The sequence below is a fragment of the Enhydra lutris genome, unplaced genomic scaffold (genome assembly GCF_002288905.1).
Source record: "Enhydra lutris kenyoni isolate GAN:26980312 unplaced genomic scaffold, ASM228890v2 scaffoldscaffold9, whole genome shotgun sequence".
Taxonomy (NCBI): domain Eukaryota; kingdom Metazoa; phylum Chordata; class Mammalia; order Carnivora; family Mustelidae; genus Enhydra; species Enhydra lutris.
In genome coordinates this window covers 52324930-52348371 of record NW_019154093.1, presented here as the reverse complement: position 1 = coordinate 52348371, position 23442 = coordinate 52324930, and the positions used below count along the sequence as shown (strand labels likewise).

At 34.9% G+C, this 23442-nt stretch overlaps 1 protein-coding gene across 1 annotated transcript in view; it reads left to right on the top strand.

The window, feature by feature from the left end:
* Nucleotides 1–23442, top strand: part of LOC111143380 (collagen type XXIV alpha 1 chain) — a 388577-nt gene that overhangs the window by 247919 nt on the left and 117216 nt on the right. The window contains exons 32-37 of the mRNA XM_022497083.1: nt 1281–1334; nt 10161–10214; nt 16353–16406; nt 16785–16838; nt 18313–18366; nt 18529–18636. Coding sequence (XP_022352791.1) covers nt 1281–1334; nt 10161–10214; nt 16353–16406; nt 16785–16838; nt 18313–18366; nt 18529–18636 — 378 coding nt within the window. The remainder of the gene's footprint in view (nt 1–1280; nt 1335–10160; nt 10215–16352; nt 16407–16784; nt 16839–18312; nt 18367–18528; nt 18637–23442) is intronic.

The following is a 23442-nucleotide window of genomic DNA, read 5'->3' as shown; positions in this document are numbered from 1 at the left end:
TGACGCTGTATTTATACTGGGGGCAGGGGAGGGAAATGGTGTTGGCTAGCTTCTTTGTTCCCCTAGAGGTGTCCTTGAATACTGCCTCTCAGGGATCTGCTCTATGAAGAGTGTATAATCTCCCCCGCTGTGTGCCCCAAGCACTCTTCAGATTGTTGTTTTCATGTTGTATGCTCCCAGGTTGTTTGCCTGCCTTCTGTCCAAGAGTAGCACAGTGCCTTTTAGGCTCTATCCCAACCAAGCCTGCTAGAATTTATTTTTTATTTATTTATTTATTTATTTATTTGACAGACAGAGATCACAAGTAGGCAGAGAGGCAGACAGATAGAGAGGTGGAAGCAGGCTCCCTACAGAGCAGAGAGCCCAATGTGGGGCTCGATCCCAGGACACTGGGACCATGACCTGAGCCGAAGGCAGAGGCTTTAACCCACTGAGCCACCCAGGTGCCCCAGCCTGCTAGACTTTAAAACTAGGATTTGAGTCCCACTGGTTGCAAGAACTCACAAAATTCATCCCTTCTCATTTTCCAAGCCAATAGCTATGGGGAATCATTCTCTTTGTGCAGTCTCCTGTGTACTCCTCTGTCTCACCCTTCTCCACAACCATAGTTCCTTCCCTTTCACAGCATTCAGGACTTGCTTCCCCCCTAAACCATGTCTCTGCATTTCCTACCTTCAGTGTGGCTTCTTCTCTCCCTTTAGTTGTGGAGTTTGTTCTGTCAGTATTCAGGTCAATTTCTGGGGTATTTAGGATGATTTGATAGTGACCTTGTTGTATTTGGGGTCAAGGGGAGTCTGGGATCCTCCTATTCTACTGACATCTTCCTCCTCTCCAATATTGGTGAAACTTGAAGACATCATGCCAAGTGAAATAAGCCAGGCACAAAAGAACAAATGTAGCATAACTCTACTTATTTAGGGCACCTGGAATAGTCAAATTAGAGGGAGAATGCAGAATGGTGGTTGCCAGGGGAACCAGGGAGGGGGAAAGGGTGTTATTTAATGGGTATGGAATTTCAGTCTGGGAAGATGAAAAGTTTTGAAAATGGATAGTGATGATAGTAGTGCAATAATGCAAAAGTACTTAATGCCACAAAACTACACATTTAAACTCTGTTAAAATGGTGTATTTTATGTTATGTCTATTTTACCACAAAAAGAAAAGAGAATAGAGGTAGACAGAAAAATTAGGTGGGAGGATTGTAAAGGAAAGCTGAAATAAGAAAAGTAAAATATTTTCAAGCATCACTTTTTCTTCAGATTTTGCCTTTGTTTATTCAGGGTTTACAAGGACCCCCTGGGAGTACAGGAGAAAGAGGACTTGAAGGAGAACCAGTAAGTTTATCTTTATACATTTCTAATTGTGTTTTTCTCATAATATACATTTACTTTTCTATTATTGCCCCCTTGTGCTGTGGCTGGTACATTTTTGAAAGCAGCATTTATCATGGACACCTAATTATACAGAAAATATTTTGTTGGAAATATAGTTTTTAGTACCTTCTGGGTCTCATATAGTCAGATTTGGTCCTGTTTTTCTGGAACTGCTAAGATTTTACCTATTTCTATTTTCAACAATGATAGCTCTGTTTTATTGGCTTGCAGAAATTTTCTTTGTGAATGGCTTGCTGTTCTTAAATGACTATATTATACTGTCACAGACACACAGAATCATATTTTTGAGGCCAACTCTGTAATAAAGTACCTCGCAAAGGAGCCAAACTCTACATCTGATGGGTCTAAATATACAAACATAGAAATTCTGGCATATCAATAATGAAAAACTTACATCATGATTTTATAAATGTGATTCAATTATAAAATTTCCATGGAAAATGATTATGAAAAGGAAATATTTTTGTCATACCAACTTTCTCACAACTTATTCTTTATTGCCTATGAAGTCATTCTTCTGGTTAATGGTATCAGATGTAATATGCTATAACATGCTTGTAAGATTTATAATACAATATAGTCTTTCAAACTCTAGTGGGTTGATCTTATCTATTAATTGACCCAAAGGTTTACAGGTGGCCTTTGCATAATTCATTTAGCTAGTAGCAAGTGGAAAATGTAACAAAGAGGTATTCTTACCAAATGGTATTCATTTCCTCCTTTACATATTTAACCTATGGTATAAACTTTCCAAGCAAAAAGTAAAGATTTGACTGTATATCTAATTCTTTCCAAATGAAGAATTTTAGATATGGTATTGATTTTATTAAACTGAACTCCTTTTGGTTCTCTCCCTGTTTTATACCTCTTGCCATCCCAATCCTAATACTTATTTGACCAAAAATAATGCAACTTTATTTAGCATTATTTACTTAAATATCTCTTTGAAAAAATTTCTAGCTCTTTGAAGTTAGAGACCATTTCTCTCATCTTTGCAATCCTGTCTGGTGTAATGCATAGCATCTTGGATCTACTTAGTGTTCAGGTTGTTAAACTGAATTGACAAAAGGTTATATACAAAAAGCATAATCGCTTAGCCAGTAATATTAGATGAAGGGAAATGCAATGGAAGTTAACTTAATCTTAGTAAGGAACACATTTCAGTAAAATATGTCAAAAGATCTAGGTCAGCAGCAAAGACAATATCAGGCTTTAAATAAGAAAAGATTTGTTACTGTAGGCATAAACAACTAAATAGTTTAACAGCACCTAAAAATTAACATTCAAGTCACTGGGGTCAGTGGGCCTGGTAAAATATAAATCAGTTCATAATGGATATCATGGGCTTTGTTTCATATATTTGAGCTGCCTGGTTAAATTAGAGAAAAGAAAAGAAGTAAATTGGTAAAATGAAGGACACAGAAGTGATGCTGAAACATATTTATACTTTGAGAATAATAAAATAGAGAGGACTACATCTTTTCTATAGTCAGCATCTATTAGAGTTGTCTCTTTCTCCCCAGTTTTTCAAAATTAGTTTGCTCATAGCAATGCAAATACTGGGATTTAGATAGTTGGCCATTCATTCATTCAATCAACAAATATTTATTAAGTATCTGCATTGGAATGTACTGGTAAGTATGGAGGTTTCAGTCTAATGATAGAAATATATACTAATTGAATTTTCATGGAGATAAATGGAAAATTACAAACCGAAATAAATGCTGTGAAGTATAGGAATTCAATTCTAAAAGAATGTATAACAGAGAAACTATACTTAGGAAAGTCTTCCAGAGGAGAAGCATTTGAGCTAGGATATGAAGGATGAATAGTAATTACTTAGGCAAAGATGGGGAGAGGTTATTTCAGAGAGAAGTCATGAACTGAGAGGAAGTTCCACATATTTATTTGAAGATCTAAAAGAAGGCTAGCACGGCAATGGCACAGAGAGTCAGGTGGGATGTAAGTGTAAGATGAGGTTGGAAAAGGAAGCAGGGACAACACATGTAGTTTTGTGGGCCCTAATCCCAAGGATTTGTATTTTTATCATAAAAACAAAAGGATGTCATTAAAGAGATAGGACTAGTTTTATGATCATATTATTGTTTTGTAGAGATCATTCAAATTGGAAGGGACTAAGAGTGGGTAAGCCCTGCTTTCTGTTGTGATCCAATTAAGAGATGGTAGAATGTTTTTGATTAGCAGAGAAAAGAAGTGGATAGATATAAAAGATTCAAAAGGAGATATAAAATCAACAGGAGATTGATTTCTATATGTAAAGTGATTCCTAAGTTTTTGGCTGATCCAAATAAATATTTTTGGTATCTTTAAACATTGGACACTGCCTTTAAAAAGGAATATGAGAGGAATGCTGTAGTTTCTAAAAAAATCAATTCTTGATAAATTTGCTTTACACTCTACCCTCCAGTTTAAAAATTATTTTCTAGGTACACTTCCTCAGTTGAATATTAGAAGTCACTTCCACTTACCTTGAAAGATCAGCAGGATTCTCAGATTAATTAAAAGTATGTGATAAAACCGGACATTGAATTACTTATGAAGATACAAAAAATGGCAACAGTTCTAGAAGGAAAAGATAAAAGATCAGTGTCTCATTAGAATTTTGACAGTACTAAAATCAGACAAAAATAGCACCCTCAGAAAAAACTAAAGATAAATACCAAAAAAATCAAGTAAAATTAAAATACATGTATAAAGAATTAAGTGAATGAAATGAAAGAAAAATGAAGTGTAAGAAGAATTACTAAAAGACAAAAATTACTTAATATTGAGAAATCTATAATATAACATATTATAGATATAGTGGAAAAATGCTAAAAACACATACTCAATAAAATTCAACTATTTTTGATTTGTTAAAAATTGTAGTAAAGTAGTTTCTGGTCTGAATTGTAAGGAGCTTGGAAGCTGTCATCCCCCTTCTTACAACAAAGAAAAAGCTGAGCAAACTGAAAATCAACAACTCTTTTTAGATCACTGAGGTCAGAGAACCAACTGTTGCCTGAAAACTGGGGAGACAGGAAGATGTAGAGAACCACGTCTTACCACAAGCAGAAGGCCATAGCTGAATGGTAGGAACACATTTAACTATATTTGTCAATATAAAGTTGACAAATTGCTTAAGACACAATTTAGATTATCATAAATATTAAAAAACCAAGAGGGAACCCTGTCCGAGGCAAGGCCCCACATGTCTCTCAGTTTTACCACTAGAGGACCTGCTAGGTTCTCTCTGTAAAGTTCAGGGACATACATGTTTTTTCTTCTAGCAGTGGGATGGGAAAAGTAACCATTTTGAAATATACTCAGAACACTCTGTTCTCCTTAACAAAGCTTGCCCTCAAGGGAAATCGGTTTATCTGAGACCAACTGATTTGGGTTTTTGCCAAAGCAAAAAGTTACTGAACTTGGGAGAAGAGCAATTCCCCAACCCTAGATGCTTCTAGTCTCGGACATGGGGGAAAGAAAATACCCCCACTCAGGCTCACTAAAAGACTGAGACCTAATTATGAAACTATAGAGTGATTCTACCCCTCTTGAAACTTACCATCAGATGAATAGGGCTCCTGTATAACAACTGGGGATTACAGCTAAAAGAACTGCAGACCCAAACCCTATTTAAGACTTCTCTGGGAAAGCCTTAAAGACAACAGACAAGACAAAAACAATGACACTAGCAGGAAATTTAGCTTCTGACACCATAGTGCAGCAAACAGTAAACATGGCCTAGTTCCCAAACAGGTAATTTACAACCTTATACTACTGAAGGCCTATTTACCTCAGACCCTTTTACCTTATATACCATGTTTGAATTTCAACAAAAAAATTACAGGGCATGCTAAAAGGGGAAAAACAGTCTGAAGAGACAAAGCAAGCATCAGGAACAGACTTAGATATAGCAGAGATTTTGAAATTTCAGACTGGGAATTTAAAAGTGAAGTAGAAATAAACTTTCCCAAACAAGCAAAAACTGACAGAATTTGTCACTAGTAGACCAGCCTTGTAAAAAATGTTAAATGAAATTCTTCAGAGAGGAAGAAAGTGATATAGATGAGAATCTAGGAGAGAAGAAAGGAAGAACTTTAGAAGGAATACATAAAAGTAATATCAAATCTTTTTTTTTCTTAATTACTAGAATAGGTAGTTTGTGCAAAATAATCACAGCAGTATATTTAATCTCATACCTTATGGATAGATACAGTGATTTAACTTGGATTAACTATAAATATACATTGCAAACTCTATAGAAACCACTAAAATTCTTTTAAAAGAAGTGTAAATGATATGATAAAATGAGAGAAAATGGAATCAATTAAAATTCACAGTTAAAAAAGAGCAGAAGACAAAGAAAGAAAAAAACAAAGGAAATGAGCAACAAATAGAAAACGGTAGCAAAGATAGTAGGTATTTTCACTATGTGGAAAACCCCAAACAATTGACCAATAAAAACCCACTCCTGGAACTAATAAGCAATTACAACAAGGTTGCAGGATCAGGATACAAGACTGATAGACAAAAGTCAGTTGATTTCCTATATACCAGCAATAAGCAATTAGAATTTGAAATTTAAAACACAACAGCATTTACATTAGCATCAAAAATTAAAAAAGAGAGACACCTGGGTGGCTCAGTTGGTTAAGCGGTGCCTTCGGCTCAGGTCATGATCCCAGCATCCTAGGATCGAGTCCCGCATTGGGCTCTTTGCTCAGCAGGGAGCCTGCTTCTCTCTCCACCTCTGCCTGCCACTCTGCCTGCTTGTGCACTCTTTCTCTCTCTCTCTCTCTGACAAATAAATAAATAAACAAAATCTTTAAAAAAGAAAAAAATTAAAAAAGAAATAGGTATGAATCTAACAAAATGTACACATAATATATGTGAGGAAAACTACAAAACTGATTAAAGAAATAAAAGAAGATCTAAATAAATGGAGAGATATTTCGTGTTAATGGATAGGAAGAGTAAATATTGTTAGGGTGTCACAACTATAGATCCAATGCAATTCCAGTCAAAATACTAGCAAGTTACTTTGTGGATATTGATAACAAAATTCTAAAGTTCTTATGGAAAGGCAAAAGACCCAGAAGAGCCAACAAATATTGAAGAAGGACAAAGTCAGAGGACTGACATTATCCAACTTGAAGAACTTAATATAACACTATAGTATTCAAGATAATGTAGTAGGAATAGACAAATAGATAATTTGAACAGAATGGTGAGCCCAGAAATAGAAGTCTACAAATATAGTCAGCTGATCTTTGACAAAGTTGCCAAGGCAACACTTTTCAACAGCTAGTTCTAAAACAACTAGGTATTCATGTAAAAACAAAAGCAAATCCAAAAAACAAGAATCTAGGCAAAGACTTTGTACCTTTCAAAAAAATTAACTCAAAATGGATTATAAACCTAAATTAAAATGTATAGCTGAAACTTCTTTACCACTGACCCTGGATTTGATAATGACTTTTTTATATACATCCTCAAAAGCATGATTCATGAATGGAAAATTGATAAGTTGGATTTCATTAAAATTAAAAACTTCTGTGAAAGACATGTTAAGAGATTGAAAGACATGTGACAGCCTGGGAGAAAACATTTGCAAAACGCTTTTCTAATAAAGGATTTGTATGCAACATATAGAAAGAATTCTTAAAAGTTAACAGTAAGGAAACAAACAATCCATTTAAAAAATGGGCAACAGATCTGAACGGACAATACACCAAAGACCTACAGATGGCAAAGAAGCATAAGGAAATATGTTTATCATCATATGTCATTAGAGAGAATTGCAAATTAAAACAACAATAACACCATTACACACTTGTATGAATGGCTAAAAGCACTGACAATACCAAATGTTAGCAAAATTCCTGTTAGAATAATAGGAGTTCTCATTCATTGTTGGTAGTAATACAGAATGTAAATGGTACAGCAACTTTGTAACACAATTTGGCAGTTGTTTACAAAGCTGAACACATTCTTACCATTATGATCCAGTAATCATGCCCTTGGTATTTACCAAAATGAGTGGAAAACTTAACGCCTACACGAGAAGCTGCATATGAATGTTTATAGCAGCTTTATTCATAGTTGCCCAGAGTAGAAGCAACTGATATGTCCTCAGAAGGTAAATAATAAAAAAAAGTGTAGTACATCCATACAATGAAATATTACTCATCAATAAAAAGAGCTATTAAGCCACAAAAAGAGGAAGTGCATCCTGATAAGTGAAAAAAGTCAGTCTATAAAGTCTAAATACCATATGATTCCAACTACATGACATTCTGGAAAAGGCAAAACTATAGAGACAGTAAAAAAGAACAGTGGTTGCCAGGTGTTGGGGGTAGAGGACCAGGGATGAATAGGTAGAAAATGGAAATTTGGGAGATGTGAAACTATTTTATATGGTGCTGTAGTGATGGATACATGATATTATGCATTTCTCAAAACTCACACAACAGTGTCTGTGTTCACACAGAGTGAACCCTAATGTAAACTATGGACTTTAAGTAGTAATAGTACTTTAAGTGGTAATGGTGCACAATATCAGTTAATCAGTTGTAACAAATGTACCACACTAATGCAAGATGTTAATAATAATAGGGAAAACTTGACAAGGGTAGTATATGGGAACTCTGTACGTTTTGTTCAATTTTTCTGTAAATCTAAAACTTCTCTAAGAAATAAAGTTTATTGAAACAAAACATTCTGGTAATGTCAAACATAGTTGTGTAATAAAATAAAGTAGCTTATCTTGTATCTGCATCCAACCTACTAGGAAATCCGGAAACACGAGAAGCATAGGAACCACAATATAACATTGCCAACTGTCACTATATTGTCTAACATTATTTGAAAAAATTTAACTAGTGTAGTGGTGTATGACACAAAAGTGAACATATAAGGAAAGAAAAGCATTATTATTTAGAGAAAATTTAAATAAATCCCCCAAAACTTATAAAACCCAAAGAGTTAATTCTGTATTTTTCAATTTCTGAGATACAGTAATATAATGGTAACACCTAAAATAGACATTTTTAAAAATCAGTTTTCTGATATACATATAATATACAAGTAACAAAATGTAATGGAAAAATATCTCACTCTAGATAGAAACAAAATAATAATTAAGGATAAACTTAATGGGAAGTCGATGGGACACATAGAAAGAAAACTTCAAAAATTCATTAGGAGACATAAAAACAGACTTAGGTAGAATGTCAAGTTACTGTCTAACTAGAAAACTATATATTTTTTTAATTTTTTTAAATTTTTTTTATTTTTTATTTTTTTTAAAGATTTTATTTATTTATTATTTGACAGACAGATCACAAGTAGGCAGAGAGGCAGGCAGAGAGAGAGAGAGAGGAAGGGAAGCAGGCTCCCCACTGAGCAGAGAGCCCGACGCGGGGCTCCATCCCAGGACCCTGGGATCATGACCCGAGCCGAAGGCAGAGGCTTTAACCCACTGAGCCACCCTGGCGCCCCCAGAAAACTATATTTTTAAAATTAATGTATTTGTTAGCGTTAACACAGTCCCATTCAAAAATCCCATTACCCATATAAATCAGGTGGGGATTTAATTATTATAAGGATAACTTATAAAAATGAGCCAGCAAAATAGCTTAATATTTTTAACCTGCCATAAAAGGAGAATTAGGATTGGTAGATTTTAAAATAATTTTTAAAATTTAAATAAATTTAAAATAATTACATGGAAATAGATGTTTTAAAATGTGATGGAAAAAGTCTTCAAAGACTAACAGATTTAACTATATACAAATTATGAATTTTTCTCATCCCAATTTTTCTTAAGCTCAAAGATTTAAAGAACTGCAGCAAATGTTAACTGGTTCAAGTGGCTATTTTGGATCATTTTTACTTTATGAGTTTCCAGGTATTCTACAGTGATCATATTTAGGGGGAAAAGTTTATCTTTAACAATATATAAAAAAATTAAATGAAAAACTACATAGATGTTAATGGTAAAATAATAGTTCTAGCCAGTTAAGTGGCTTCTACACACTAAGAAGATCTGTTTGGTTTAGAAATTTAATGTTTATGCAATAAACTAAATACTCAATGTTTGTTTACTTAAAGTTACACTATTCAGTATTACAGTAACCGGGATTCCAATAAAGGTCCAAACATGGATTTTTAATTGCACCTCAGTGATTATTTCATATTAGTAAACATTGTTATATCTGTTCATGTGAAACAGAGAAATTGTTGAACTGGATTCACTACCATGATAAAGTATGACATCATGCAACTCTAACGTATTTTTATTTCATTGGAGACCATGTATTTGCTTCTTTAAAAATGCTATTTTGTCACATTTTTGCCACAAATATCCAGTAGAAATATAATTGTCATATCCATCAAATAAGATAACTTTTGAGAGCTCTTAGTATGATATAATATATATAATATATAGTATGAAATATAATAGTAACTTAGGTGCTTAATAAATGTTTATTGAATGGATGAGTGAATTAGAGAATGAAAGTATGAAGGGTACTGTCCTTTCTTTTCTCTTGAATTCAAACATAGCCTTCTATTCACACACACACACACACACACACAACAGATGAATCAACTATAAAGTTATAATTTTGTTTATACAAAAAGTTCATAAATGTGTTCTATTACATATTATATATTTAAAATCCCATATTTTGATGCATATGTTAATCAAAATACAGAGTAAACTTTGATTCTCAGATCTTAAATTTTATTTTAATGTAGGGACCACGAGGATTGCAAGGTGATGCTGGACCTCCTGGAGAAATGGGTGCTGAGGTAATTTTTTTTTTTGTGGCTCTTCTTTGTTGTTTCATCAGTTCCCAGTACTTTTTGTAAGAGTCCTCAAGGTAAAGTTGATACATTAGGTATATATTTAAAGAATAATTCTGTAGTGTTATGTTTCATATTCAGAAAATACAGCCTAAAATTCCATTAAAAAATAGGGATGACTGTTTTATGAATATAATTTTATACACATGAAGTTATCCTTTTTAAGTTTTTATTTAAATTCCAGTTAGTTGATATACAGTATAAGATTAGTCTCTGGTGGGGGCCCCTGGGTGGCTCAGTGGGTTAAAGCCTCTGCCTTCCATGAGCCCAGTCTTGGGATCGAGCCCCCGCATCGGGCTGTCTGCTCAGCGGGGAGCCTGCTTCCTCTTCTCTCTCTGCCTGCCTCTCTGCCTACTTGTGATCTCTGTCTGTCAAATAAATAAAATTTTTTTAAAAAAAATTAGTCTCTGGTGTACAATTTAGTGCTTTAGCACTTACATACAACACCCAGTACTCATCACCACAAATGCACTCCTGAATCCCATCACCTATTTAACCCATTCCCTCACCCACCTCCCCTTAGGTAACCATCAGTTTGTTTTCTATAGTTAAAACTCTGTTTTTTGGTTTTCCTCTCCTTATTTTCTCCTGTGAACATTTGTTTTGTTTCTTAAATTGCACATATAAGTGAAATCATATGGTGTCTTTCTCTGACTTATTTTGCTTAGCGTAATACTCTCTAGCTCCATCCACATCGTTGCAAATGGCAAGATTTCATTCATTTGGATGGCTGAGAAATGTTCCACTGTATATACACCATATCTTCTTTACCCATTCACCACTCGATGGACATTTGGGCTCTTTTCATAATTTGGCTATTTGTTGATATTGCTGCTATAAACTTTGGAGTGCACGTATCCCTTTGAATTAGTTTTTCTTTATTCTTTGGATAAATACCTAGCAGTGCAAATGCTGGATGGTAGGGTAGTTCTGTTTTTAACTTTTTGAGGAAACTCCATGCTGTCTTCCAGAGTGACTGTATCAGTTTGCATTCCCACCAACAGTATATGAGGGTTCTACTTTCTCTGTATCCTCACCAACATCTGTTGTTTCTTGTGTTATTAATTTGCCATTCTGACTGGTGTGAAGTGATGTGTCATTGTAGTTTTGATTTGTATTTCCCTGATAAGTGATGTTGAGCATCTTTTCATGTGTGTGGGCCATCTGTATGTCTTCCTTGGAAAAATGTCTATTCATGTCTTCTGCCCATTTTTTAAACTGGGTTGTTTGGTTTTGGGGTGTTAAGTTTTGTAAATTCTGTATATATTTTGGATACTAACCCTTTATCAGATATGTCATTTGCAAATATCTTCACCCATTCCTTAGGTTGCCTTTTAGTTTTGTTGATTGTTCCCTTTACTGTGCAGAAGCTTTTTATTTTGATGAAGTCCCAGTAGTTTATTTTTGCTTCTGTTTCCCTTGCCTCAGTAGACATATTTGCATGGTTGCTATAGCCTGTCAAGGAGGTTACTGCCCATCCACATAAAGTTCTCATAACAGCCCATTGGAATGACAACAAAAAGTGAATAAAACTTACCCTTCACTCTCTGAGTTAATTTGATAACCCTTCATTCTAAGATGTTATATCTCCTTTATAGAAGAATATTAAGAAGTGACCCCTGGGCTGCCTGGGTGGCTCAGTTTGTTAAGTGTCCAACTCTTGATTTCCACTCAGGTCATGATCTCTGGGTCCTGGGATTGAACCCCTCAGTCAGGCTCTGTGCTCAGCAGGGAGTCAGCTTGAAGATTATCTCTCTCCACCTCCCTCCACTCACACACTCTCTCTTAAATAAATAAATCTTCCAAAAAAAAAAAATGACCCTATTTAGGACATTTTTTGGAATAATAAACTATACTCATTATAATTATAAAATCCAGTTCCTTCATTTCTGTTGTTTGTTTACTTTAGCTCTAAATAAATTAGACTTAAATTCTTTCCTCTTTTGACTTTTGTAAAACTGCTGTCTTTTGATTCTGCTCTTCACCTTCTCATTAGCCTTTCTCACTCTTGATGTGAAGCTGTCCTTCTTTCTCAGCCTAGCAGTCATAGTATCACAATGACTCTAATTACCAATATTATTCTTAGAGCTCTCATCTTGATGGCTCTAACTCATGCCTGTCTCTTCAGCTGCAGTTACTGATTCCCTGTTGTATTTTACATATGCACCTACATAGCCCACATACATCTTAAATTCAAAATATCTAAACCAAACCCATCACTTTCCCGGTGTTCTTTCTCTTTTTATTCCCATCTCATTGAAAGATACTCCTTGTGCCCAACAGCCCAAAACTGAGTCTTCCTAGACTCCTCTTCCTACTTATTTTCTCCAGTCAGCCATCATTTCCCTCTGAATGAGCCCCCACGGTGTCTCTGTTTTACCCTTTCTTTTTCATCCCTATTGCCAGTGCTCTAGTCTGCTCTTACTGCAGGTCTCCAGCAACTTCCATCATTCCTTAGCTAATTGCTGCCAGTTCCTCTTTGTCATATCATTCCTCTCCTTGGAATTTTTCCGTGGCTTTCATGACCTTTAGTAAAATGCCAACCTTTTAACATGATAAATAATGTTCCATATTATCTGACTTATGCAGACCATTAAGCCACCTGCCAGTAAAGCTCTTCTCCTCCCCTCTGTGGTCCAGGTTTGTTGGCCTATTTTTAATTCCATGATGATGCCATGTTTCTTGCTGTGCACTTTGTAGCCACTGGTAGGTGATACAAGGAAGGCTGATATATGGTCCCTGACTCCTGTAGGAGTTTCTAATCTATTCCAGAAGATAGTCATATAAAAGATTATTACATTGCAATGTATTAGACCCAGTGATGCAGATAGTCCCAGGTCAGCATAGGAACATGGCAATGAGCATTTAACATCACCTGGATACAAGGAAAAAGAAAACTTGTGGGGAATGTGGGATGGTGACCAGATGAGTTTTAAGGAATGAGTAGGAGTTAGCCATATGAAAAGAGTAATAAAGATAAGGAAATTCCAGAAAAAGGAATAGTATAAGCAAGAACATACAAACATGAGGCAATATGGATTCTTTGAAAGTCAAAGCAAGGTGTGGTAGTAGACGAAAGTATAGAAAAAGTATGAAAAGCTTTGTGTACTCTGTTCAGAAGCTTCATTTTTTTTTTTAATCTTATGGGCCATATTAAGTCATTGTAAGATATGATAAACAGGACAGTGAAAAAGTCGGATTTAATTTTTGGACGATAGGATAGCTCTAACAGCTACATAGAGAATGTATTTGAAAGGACAGGAGTGAAACCATGAATACCTACTAAAGGACCATTGCATTCAACCAGGCAAAAAAATGATGGACTTCTGAATGAAAGTAGCAGGGACAGAAAGGGAGAGAAGTGGATGGATTTGAGAAATGTTTTTTATATAAATTCTGCAGAACCTTCATACGTATAGAATATGTGATGTAAAGTGGAAAGGGAAGTCAAAAATTATTCCCAGTTTTCTAGGCTGTGCAACAGGATGGATGACAATACCTTTCATGAGACCAAAGAGGAATATTAGGGAGATGGGGGTCATCAGCTGTTAATCTGCCCAAGGTAAATGGTTAAGAAGTAAGAGAGACTGGCTTTTGAATCCACAACTGACACAAAAGCTGATGCTGATAACCTATTCTGTGCCACATCCTCTGAGACTAAAGAAAGCTGAGAAAAGTCATACCTAATAACTAGAAGGTGTTTTTTTTTTTTAACTGAGTAAGAGACAAAAATTCTGTTGTGATAAGGAGTAGAGGTTGAGTAGGTCAGTCAAGGAAAATTCACTGGTTTAGAACAGTGCTTGAAGATAATAGGGGAGGGAATGACTATAGACAAGCGGAAGAGCAGATACACCTTACTAAAAGTCAAGCTTTTAGCAGGAGGCAATGAATTCGCATTATATTGATAATAATGATGCCAATAGCCCACAATTATGAGGCACTTTCTATGTGCCTAGCACTATTTATGTGTTTCGCTGTATTAATGGATTCTTACAACTCCCTATGAGATAGATGCAGCTATTATTTTCATTTTACAGATGAGGAAACAAAGGCATGAAATGGTTAAGTAACTCACTTGCTGAAGAGTGATAGTTAGTAATAGTGGTACAGCCTACATTTCAGTTCAGGGATTCTCTCTCTACAATCCTTTGTCTTGGCCACTATGCCTCTCAACAGGTGATGATGCCACTTTGCACTAGTGTATAATTTTTTTTCTAGCAGTATTCAGCTGGAAATAGAAATGGAGATAATTTAAAGTGCTAATCCAAGATTAAGAAAAGGAACAGCTGAGTTCAGAAGATCAACAATTAGAGTTAGTTTAAGAAAGGAATAAAAGAAGCCAGGAAGAGCTGACAGGTTGGGAGAAATTAGGAACCAAAGAAAATCTGTGACATTGAAAGCAATTTTAATATGGAAGAAATTCTAAGAGAGCTGGGATTCTCTCTCAGGACAGAATATTAATCTTAAAGTAGGATATTAAATTCTATCATTTCTGAGGCAGAGCAGAAACCCAGGCCATCTCAGTTCATAATTTTTCCTCTTAAGTACTGTACTATACTATCTCTTGTAACAGCAAAGAAGTCACAAAACTAACCCACAGAAGAATTTAAATAATGTGACTATTAAAATATTGTGAAATGATGGTAAAATGGAGGGAGAATAAGGAAATTAACCTTTAGCAAGGTGATACGTTGAGAAGTAGAGGTATAATTTTTGAGTTATAGAAATAACCACTAGGAAAACAAAAATTGTTTTATAAAGTAGTTAGGTGCCTCTGGGGCACCTGGATGGTTCAGCTGGTTAAGCATCTGCCTTCAGGTCAGGTCATGATCCCAGGGTCCTGCGATAGGGCCCCAGGGCAGGCTCCCTGCTCAGCAGGGAGTCTGCTTCTCCCTCTGTCTCTCCCCCTTACTTGTGTTCTCTCTCTCTCTCTAACAAATAAGTAAAATCTTTAAAAAAATACAAATAAAAAAATAAATAAAGTTGTTGCCTCTGAGGAATGGGACTGGGCTTTTCATTATAATTCCCATCGGTACTGTTTTGCATGTATAGCTTTTATTTTAGAAAAAAAGCGAGGTGAATATGTATTGCAGAAGCTGAGTCAAAAATGGAAAACTGAACTTCCTCTTATCTAAAATACTATTACATAAAAGATATTTTAAACTCTCATAGTTATAAGGAGGAATATCACCCACGAGTCAGAACTACTAAGGAATCTCTGAAAGATAGAAGGACAACAGGAAGCTTTTTGTCAAGAGTGTGTTGTGAGTTAATACTTTCAGCTACCCCTCTACTCCAAAAACATGGGAATTACAGAATACATGTGTTTTTATAGTTATATATATACATACATACGTAGGTACAGTCAAAGAGAAAGAAGAACGAGGAATGAGGAAAGGAAGAGGGAAAGTATACCCTTAGTGCGCTCAAAAACAAGATAAATATCTCTGAAACAAACAAATAAAAAAAAAATACAACAGCAGTTGTAGGAGCACCAGGCCTAGAGAGAGCCAGAGGTTGCAAGAAGTTGTATGTTTTCAAGATATAAAGAACCAAATTCTCCCCAACTGGACCCACCCACAAAAGGAAGTGGAAAAGCTGCCATATGCATTTTTCATAATGTGAATATATTCATATCATCTTTGTATCTTAAATCTTTCATCATAAAATGAAAAATGAAAATTTTAAAGAAAGTGTGCTCCAGAGGGCTCAACAGAAATGGATAAGGGTGAAAGGTAAAAAAACACTGAGAATAGTAAGAGTATGAGGGTAGGAAATTAGAAGAGGAAATGGGAAGTGTTTGTCTTTGACCAAGGATTGAAGGATGACAGGAAGAATAGAAGAAATTGTTCTTAAAAGTCCTGACTTCAGGAGGTGTTATTTTGGCATTTGAACTGTTAAAATGTCCCAACATTATCTGGTCTTATGCCATCAAGTTTATAAAGTGGAAGCAAAAATATTTTCCTGGACATATATCTCACCCTTGGGCTAAAAATTACTATGATCTTCTTGCGAGGTTGTTATTGCCTTTGCAATCGGTGAAGGAATGTATAACAAATGATGTGTCAAATCATTCTCTTCTAGGGACCTTCAGGTATTGAGGGTGAATCTGGTCTGCAAGGCGAACCAGGTGCAAAGGTAACCTTCCTAAATAGTGAAAAGGTCTCTCAATTTTTACCACTGAATCCCCTGTTTGCCACATTTTGGCAAATATCAATCATCTTGAAAACAAGTGAGGATAGCAGATAAAAATGGAAAGTGTTTTCAAATGAGTCAGAAAATAAATATGTATATCTATAGCTATGTATCTATCTTTACACTGACTCCATGTGTATGTTTGTATAAGAGAAAGAAAGGAAATAAAAATGATAAAGCTAATGGGGTGTAAATTAATCTGGGGAAAAGAAAAAAATGGGAAGTGTTTTGAAAGCCCTATCCTTATGATACACCTTCCATAATTATTAGATATACTGTTTTAGTAGAAAATGATTTTAATCTTTCCCTTTGTTTCTTTAGGGAAATGTTGGACATGCAGGCAATGCTGGAGTTGCTGGAGAACCAGGGTTACGGGTAAATGTCTGCTGGGAACCATTTTATTTTATTTTATTTTTTAAAAAGATTTTATTTATTTATTTATTTATTTGAGAGAGAGAGAGTGATCCTGAAAGGGGAGAGGTCAGAGGGAGAAGCAGAGTCCCCGCGGAGCAGGAAGCCCGATATGGGACTCCAGGATCATGACCTGAGCCAATGGCAATTGCCTAACCAACTGAGCCACCCAGGTACCCTGAGAACCATTTTAATGCACTCTGAGTGGTTCAGAGACTTGAAACATAGCATAAATAAAGCTTCAAAAATGCATAATAAATCTTTCTGGTGCCTAATAGAAAACGTTTGTCTTTATTTCTTAGTTTTAAAAGCTGAATACCAGACCCTGTTCACATGGTCATTTAGTAGTATTTGGAGTCCTAAGCTCATGCATCCTTTTCTCAGTGTGGAGAGTTCTCTGTAGAATGCTTTACACATATGCAGAGTAGCTGTGATTGTCACTCATATTCACATTAGGAAGAAATTCACAAATACCAGTAATCAACTCTCAGGATATTTCCTGACCTAACAAAGCAAACAAATGATTACAACCTGATTTGTGTTTGAAAAAACAACAACAAAAATCTAAAGTCACGAAAAGTTAACAAGATTCAAGGAAATAATTGTAAATAAGTATAATTAGAGAGTTTACAGAAGTTATTCTAATATAGACAGCTTGTAATTTGAGCTGTGGTAAGCTTTTTCCCAAGATAACCATGCCCAAGATAATCTTAAGAGACATTTGCATACTAAAAGGCAAAGTTGGGAGACCTGTTTTATATCCAGTTTCTTTTTCATTTTCCCTTTATTTGCAGGGGGGTTGGCAGTGTGAGGTTGGGGTAGTGGAAGTGTCAATGGTGGGAGCAACAGAGAAACTGTGAAGATGCACTAATTAACTCACTTTTAAATATTTTAGGTAACAAGAGTGTCAGTATTACTTTAATATCTTCAAAGACAATGGCTGTATTTTTCTGTTAAGTGCTATATCTGGAGGACAGCTTTTTGATGTACCAGGGCCTTAACTGTTCCCTTGTAAGCGAGAAAATACAGACCCTAAAAGTATGGTTTTAACTGAATTAAGTCATATTAACCCATTTAATTGAGTATAGCAAGATACTACAACTTTAAGAGATACAGTATTTCTAGTCCTTGAACTCAGGAAACACAGATCTAGCTATATAAATTTGTGTTTATGTGTTTCTCTTAATTATCTGAAAGTTAAAATTCTGGGCCTATCTTATATTTGAATTTACAATATTGATTCTTTAAATCATCTTCAGAGCTATTCCAAGCAAATTATATCAAGCTTATTATACTCCCAAATATTCCTTATAAATAAAGTAGAAGTAGGAGTAAATGTGCAGAAACCTGATACTTTCTATAGATACCAGGAGCAAAGAGTAAGCTAAGGCAGCAATTTAGCAAAATAATAAATCTTACTGTTTTTGCTAAAAAATAGGGTGAACCAGGAGCTCCCGGAGAAGAAGGTCTCCAAGGGAAAGATGGCTTAAAGGTAAATCATACTTTTCTCATTATGTGTATGTAGATATTTCTTGTGAAATTTTCAAAATATTACATAATTAAATGATTTTATGTTACAAACAAAAATCTGTTTACTGTGTGGTATACTTATTTTACTGCTTTCCTTTTCTTAAAATTTTTTACTGGGTTTCAGGGGAACCCAGGAGGAAGGGGTCTTCCTGGAGAAGATGGAGAAAAAGGAGAGACAGGCTTACCAGGGGCTTCAGGACCCTTGGGTAGGACAGGTCTAATGGGCTCTCCGGTGAGTACTGCTGAGTTCATTTTTGAGTACTCCGTGAACTCAGTCCTCTATGTGTACACACACACACACACACACACACACACACATTCTGATTCTCTTAGATGTTCGTTGGGTAATTGAAAGTGTGTAACTGTGGCTTGAGAGAGGGCCAAACCAGGGACTGATAATCAGCCTACCTAACATCCAGGGAAGAAAGATAATTTTTCCATGTGTCACATGGACACAAGTCTTTGGAAGTTTTTTCCCCCTCCCACTTTGAGATATAACTGACAAGTACCATTGAGTAAATTTAAGATGTATAATGTGACAATTTTATACACATGAGCGCGTGTGCGTGCGCACACACACACGCACGTATACATATATGATTACCAAATAGGGTTAGTTACACATCCATCACTTTACTTAGTTACTTACCTTTTTGTAGTGTGGAGAAAATTTTTAAGACTTACCCTCTTAGCAACTTTCAAATATACAATACAGTATTGTTAAGTATAGTCACCACATTGTACATTATATCTCTGTGAGTTATTTATAACTGGAACTTTGTGTCCATTCACCATTTCCCCCATCTCTCCACTTCTAGCAACGACCATCAGTCTATTCTCTGTTCCTATGATTTCAGGGGTGTTTTTTTTTTAGATAACACACATATGTGCAGTCATACAGAATTTTTTTTTCCTCTGACTTATTTCACATAACATAATGACTTCCAGGTCCATCTACATTGTTGCAAATGTCAGGATTTCCTTCTTTTTGTGGCTTAATATTCCATTGTATATATAAACCATATATATATACACCATTCTTTTTCAAATATAAATTGACCATATATGCATGCATTTTCTCTGGGCTCTCAGTTCTTTTCCATTAGTCTTTATGTCTGTTTTAATGCCAGTACCACACTGTTTCTATTAGTATAGTCTTGTATTAATACAATCTGGAACTAAGAGTTGTGATACCTCCAGTTTTAATTTTTCTCAAGATTGTTTTGGTTATTTGGGGTATTTTCTGGTTTCATGTGAATTTTAGGATTTTTTTTCTATTCCTGTAAAACATGCCATTGGAATCTTGGTAGGAATTACACTGAATCTGTAGATGGTTTGGGGTAATATGGACATGTTAACAATATTAATTATTCCTCCCTATGAATATGAGACAGCTCTCTGTTTATGTGTCTTCTTCAATTTCTTTCATCAATATCTTACAGTTTTCAGTCTCTAGATATTTCATCTCCTTGGTTGTATTTATCCCTAAATATTGTATTGTTTTTAATGCTGTTATAAATGGGAATGTTTTCTTTATTTCTTTTTCAGATAATTCATTCTTAGCATATGGCAACGTGACTGGGTTTTCTAGGTGATTTTTGTATCCTGCCGTTTTACTGAAAGCATTTATTAATTTTAACAGGGTTTTTTTTGTCGAATCTTTAGGGTTTTCTATATATGAAGATAATGCCATCTTCAGAGACAGTTTTACTTCTTCCTTTCTTATTTGGGTGCCTTTTATTTCTTTTTCTTGCATAATTGCTGTGGATAGGATTTCCAGTACTGCTGTGAACAGAAGTGGTCAGAGTCTCTTGCTCCTGATCTTAGAGGAAATCCTTTCAACCTTTCACTATTAAATGCAACATTAGCTGAGGGTTTGTCATGTATAATCTTTATTACGTTGAGGTATGTTCCCTCTATACCTGCTTTGTTGAGAGTTTTTATCATGAAAATTACTGAAGTTTGTCAAATACTCTTTCTGCATCTATTGAGATGATCATATGGTTTTATCTTTCATTCTGTGAATGGGGTTTATCACATTGATTGATTTGCAGATGAACCATTCTTGCATCCCGGGAATAAATCCCACTTGAACGCGGTGTATGGTCCTTTTAATTTGATGTTGAATTTAGTTTGCTAGCATTTGGTTGAGAATTTTTGCGTCCATATTCATCAGGGCTTTGGTCTGTTGCTTTCTTACAATATCCTTATCTGGCTTTTGTATCAGGATAATGCTGACCTGAGCTTGAGTGTATTCCTCCTTTTCAAAATTTTGGATGAGTTTGAGAAATATTACCATTACTGCTTCTTTAAGTGTTTGGCAGAATTCATCAGCAAAAACTAGGTTTTTCTTTGTTGAGAGGTTTTATTACTTATTCAGCCTCATTCATTATTGGTCTGTTCAGGTTTTCTGTTTCTGCATGATCCAGTCTTGGTAAGTAGTACTCTTCTAGGAATAGATATATTCTAAGTTGTCCAATTGGTTGACAAATAATTATATATTAATAGGCTTTTATAATCCTTCGTTTTGCTGTGTTACAATTTATAATGTCTTCCCTTTCTTTTCTAACTGTATTTGAGGTCTTTCTGTCTTGGTGTTTGTCGGGTTTATCATTTCAAGCAACCAGCTACTTTGTTAACCTCTTCTCTAGTTTTTCTGTTTTCTATTTTATTTACTTTTGCTCTGATTTTCATCATTTTTTTTTCTTCTGCTAACTTTGAGAACTTCTGCTTCTTTGAGGTTTAAACTTACATAATTTATTTATGATCTTTCTCCTTTTATAGAGTAGGCATGTAAACGCTCTTAGAACTGCTTTTACTGCATTCCATAAATTTTTGCTATGTTATGTTTCCATTTTTGTTTCAAGTTATTATTTAAATTCTATTTAGTTAACGTACAGTGTAAATGGGTTTCAGGAGTAGAATTTAGTGATTCATCACTTACATGCAACACCCAGTGCTTCTCACAAGTGCCCTCCTTAATCATCATCACTAATTTAGCCCATTCCCTGTCCACCTCCCCTCCATCAACTGTTCTCTGTAGTTAAGAGTTCTTAAGGCTTGCCTCCCTCTCTTTTCCCCTCCTACTTCTACGTTCATCTGTTTTGTATCTTAAATTCCACATGTGAGTGAAATCATATGGTATTTGTCTTTCTCTGACTGACTTATTTCACTTAACATAATACTCTCTAGTTCTATCCATGTCATTGCAAATAACAAGATTTCATTCTTTTTAATGGCTGAGTAATACTCCATTTTATATATATATAAAATGGAGTATATATATAATGGAGTATATATATATATATATATACATATATATATATATGATGGAATATATATATATATTCTGTTATATTATATACATATATATACGTATGTATGTATACCTCTTCTTTACCCATTCAGTTGTTGGACATTTGGGATCTTACCATAATTTGGTTATTGTTGATAATGCTTCTATAAACATCGGAATGCATGTGTTCCTTCAAATCAGTATTTCTGTATTCTCTGGGTAAATACCTATCAGTGCAATTGCTGAGTCAAAGGATACTTCATTTTTAACTTTTTGAGGAATCTCCATACTGTTTTCCAGAGTGACTGCACCAGTTTGCATTCCCATCAACAGTGTACAAGGGTTCCCCTTTCCCCACATTCTTGCCAACACTTGTTATTTTTTGTGTTGTTAATTTTAGCCATTCTGATAGGTGTGGGGTGATATATCATTATAGTTTTGATTTGCATTTCCCTGATGATGAGTGATGTTAAGCATGTTTTCATGTGTTGGTTGGCCGTGTTTTTGTCTTTGAAAAAATGTCTATTTATGTCTTCTACCCATTTTTTAACTGGATTATTTGTTATTAGGGTGTTGAGTTTTATAAGTTCTTTATATATTTTGGATACTAACCCTTTATCAGATATGTCATTTTCAAATACTTTCCCCCATTCCTTAGTTTGTTTTTTAGTTTTGTTGATTGTTTCCTTCATAATACAGAAATTTTTTATTTTGAAAAAGTCCCAGTAGTTCATTTTTGCTTTTGTTTCCCTTGCCTCTGGTGATGTGTCTAGCAAGAAGTTGCTACAGCCAATGTCAAAGAGGTTGCTGCTTTGTTCTCTTCTAGGATTTTGATTGTCTCCTGTCTCACATTTAGGTCTTTCATACATTTTGAATTTATTTTTGTGTATGGTGTTACAAAGTGGTACATTTTCATTCTTCTGCATGTGGCTGTCCAGTTTTCCCAATACCATTTGTTGAGGAGACTGTCTTTTTCCCATTGGATATTCTTTCCTGCTTTGTTGACCATGGAGTTGTGGGTCCATTTCTGGGTTTTCTAATCTGTTCCATTCGTCTATGTGTCTGTTTTTGTGTCAATACCATACTGTCTTGATGACTACAGCTTTGTAATATAACTTAAAGTCTGGAATTGTTTTTCTTTTCTTTCTCAAGATGCTTTGGCTATTTGGGGTCTTCTGTGGTTCCATACAAATTTTAGGATTGTTTGTTTTAGCTCTGTTAAAAATGCTGGTGATATTTTGATGGGATTGCACTGAATGTGTAGATCACTTTGGGTGGTATAGACATTTAAAAAACATTTCTCCTTTCAATCCATGAACATGGAATGTTTTACCATTTCTTTGTGTCTTCTTCAATTTCTTTTATAAGTATGCTATAGTTTGTTCGGAGTACTGATCTTTTACCTCTTTGGATAAGTTTATTCCTAGGTATCTTATGGGTTCTGGTACAATTGTAAATTGGATTGATTCCTTCATCTCTTTCTGCAGCTTCATTATTAGTGTGTAGAAATGCAGCTGATTTATGTACATTGATTTTGTAACATGCAACTTTGTTGAATTCATGTATCAGTTCTAGCATTTTTTTTGTGGAGTCTTTCAGGTTTTCTACATAGAGTATCATGTCATCTGCAAATAGTGAAAGTTTGACTTCTTCCTTGCCATTATGGATGCCTTTTATTTCTTTTTGTTGTCTGATTGCTGAGGCTAGGACTTTTAGTACCGTGTTGAGTAACAATGGTGAGAG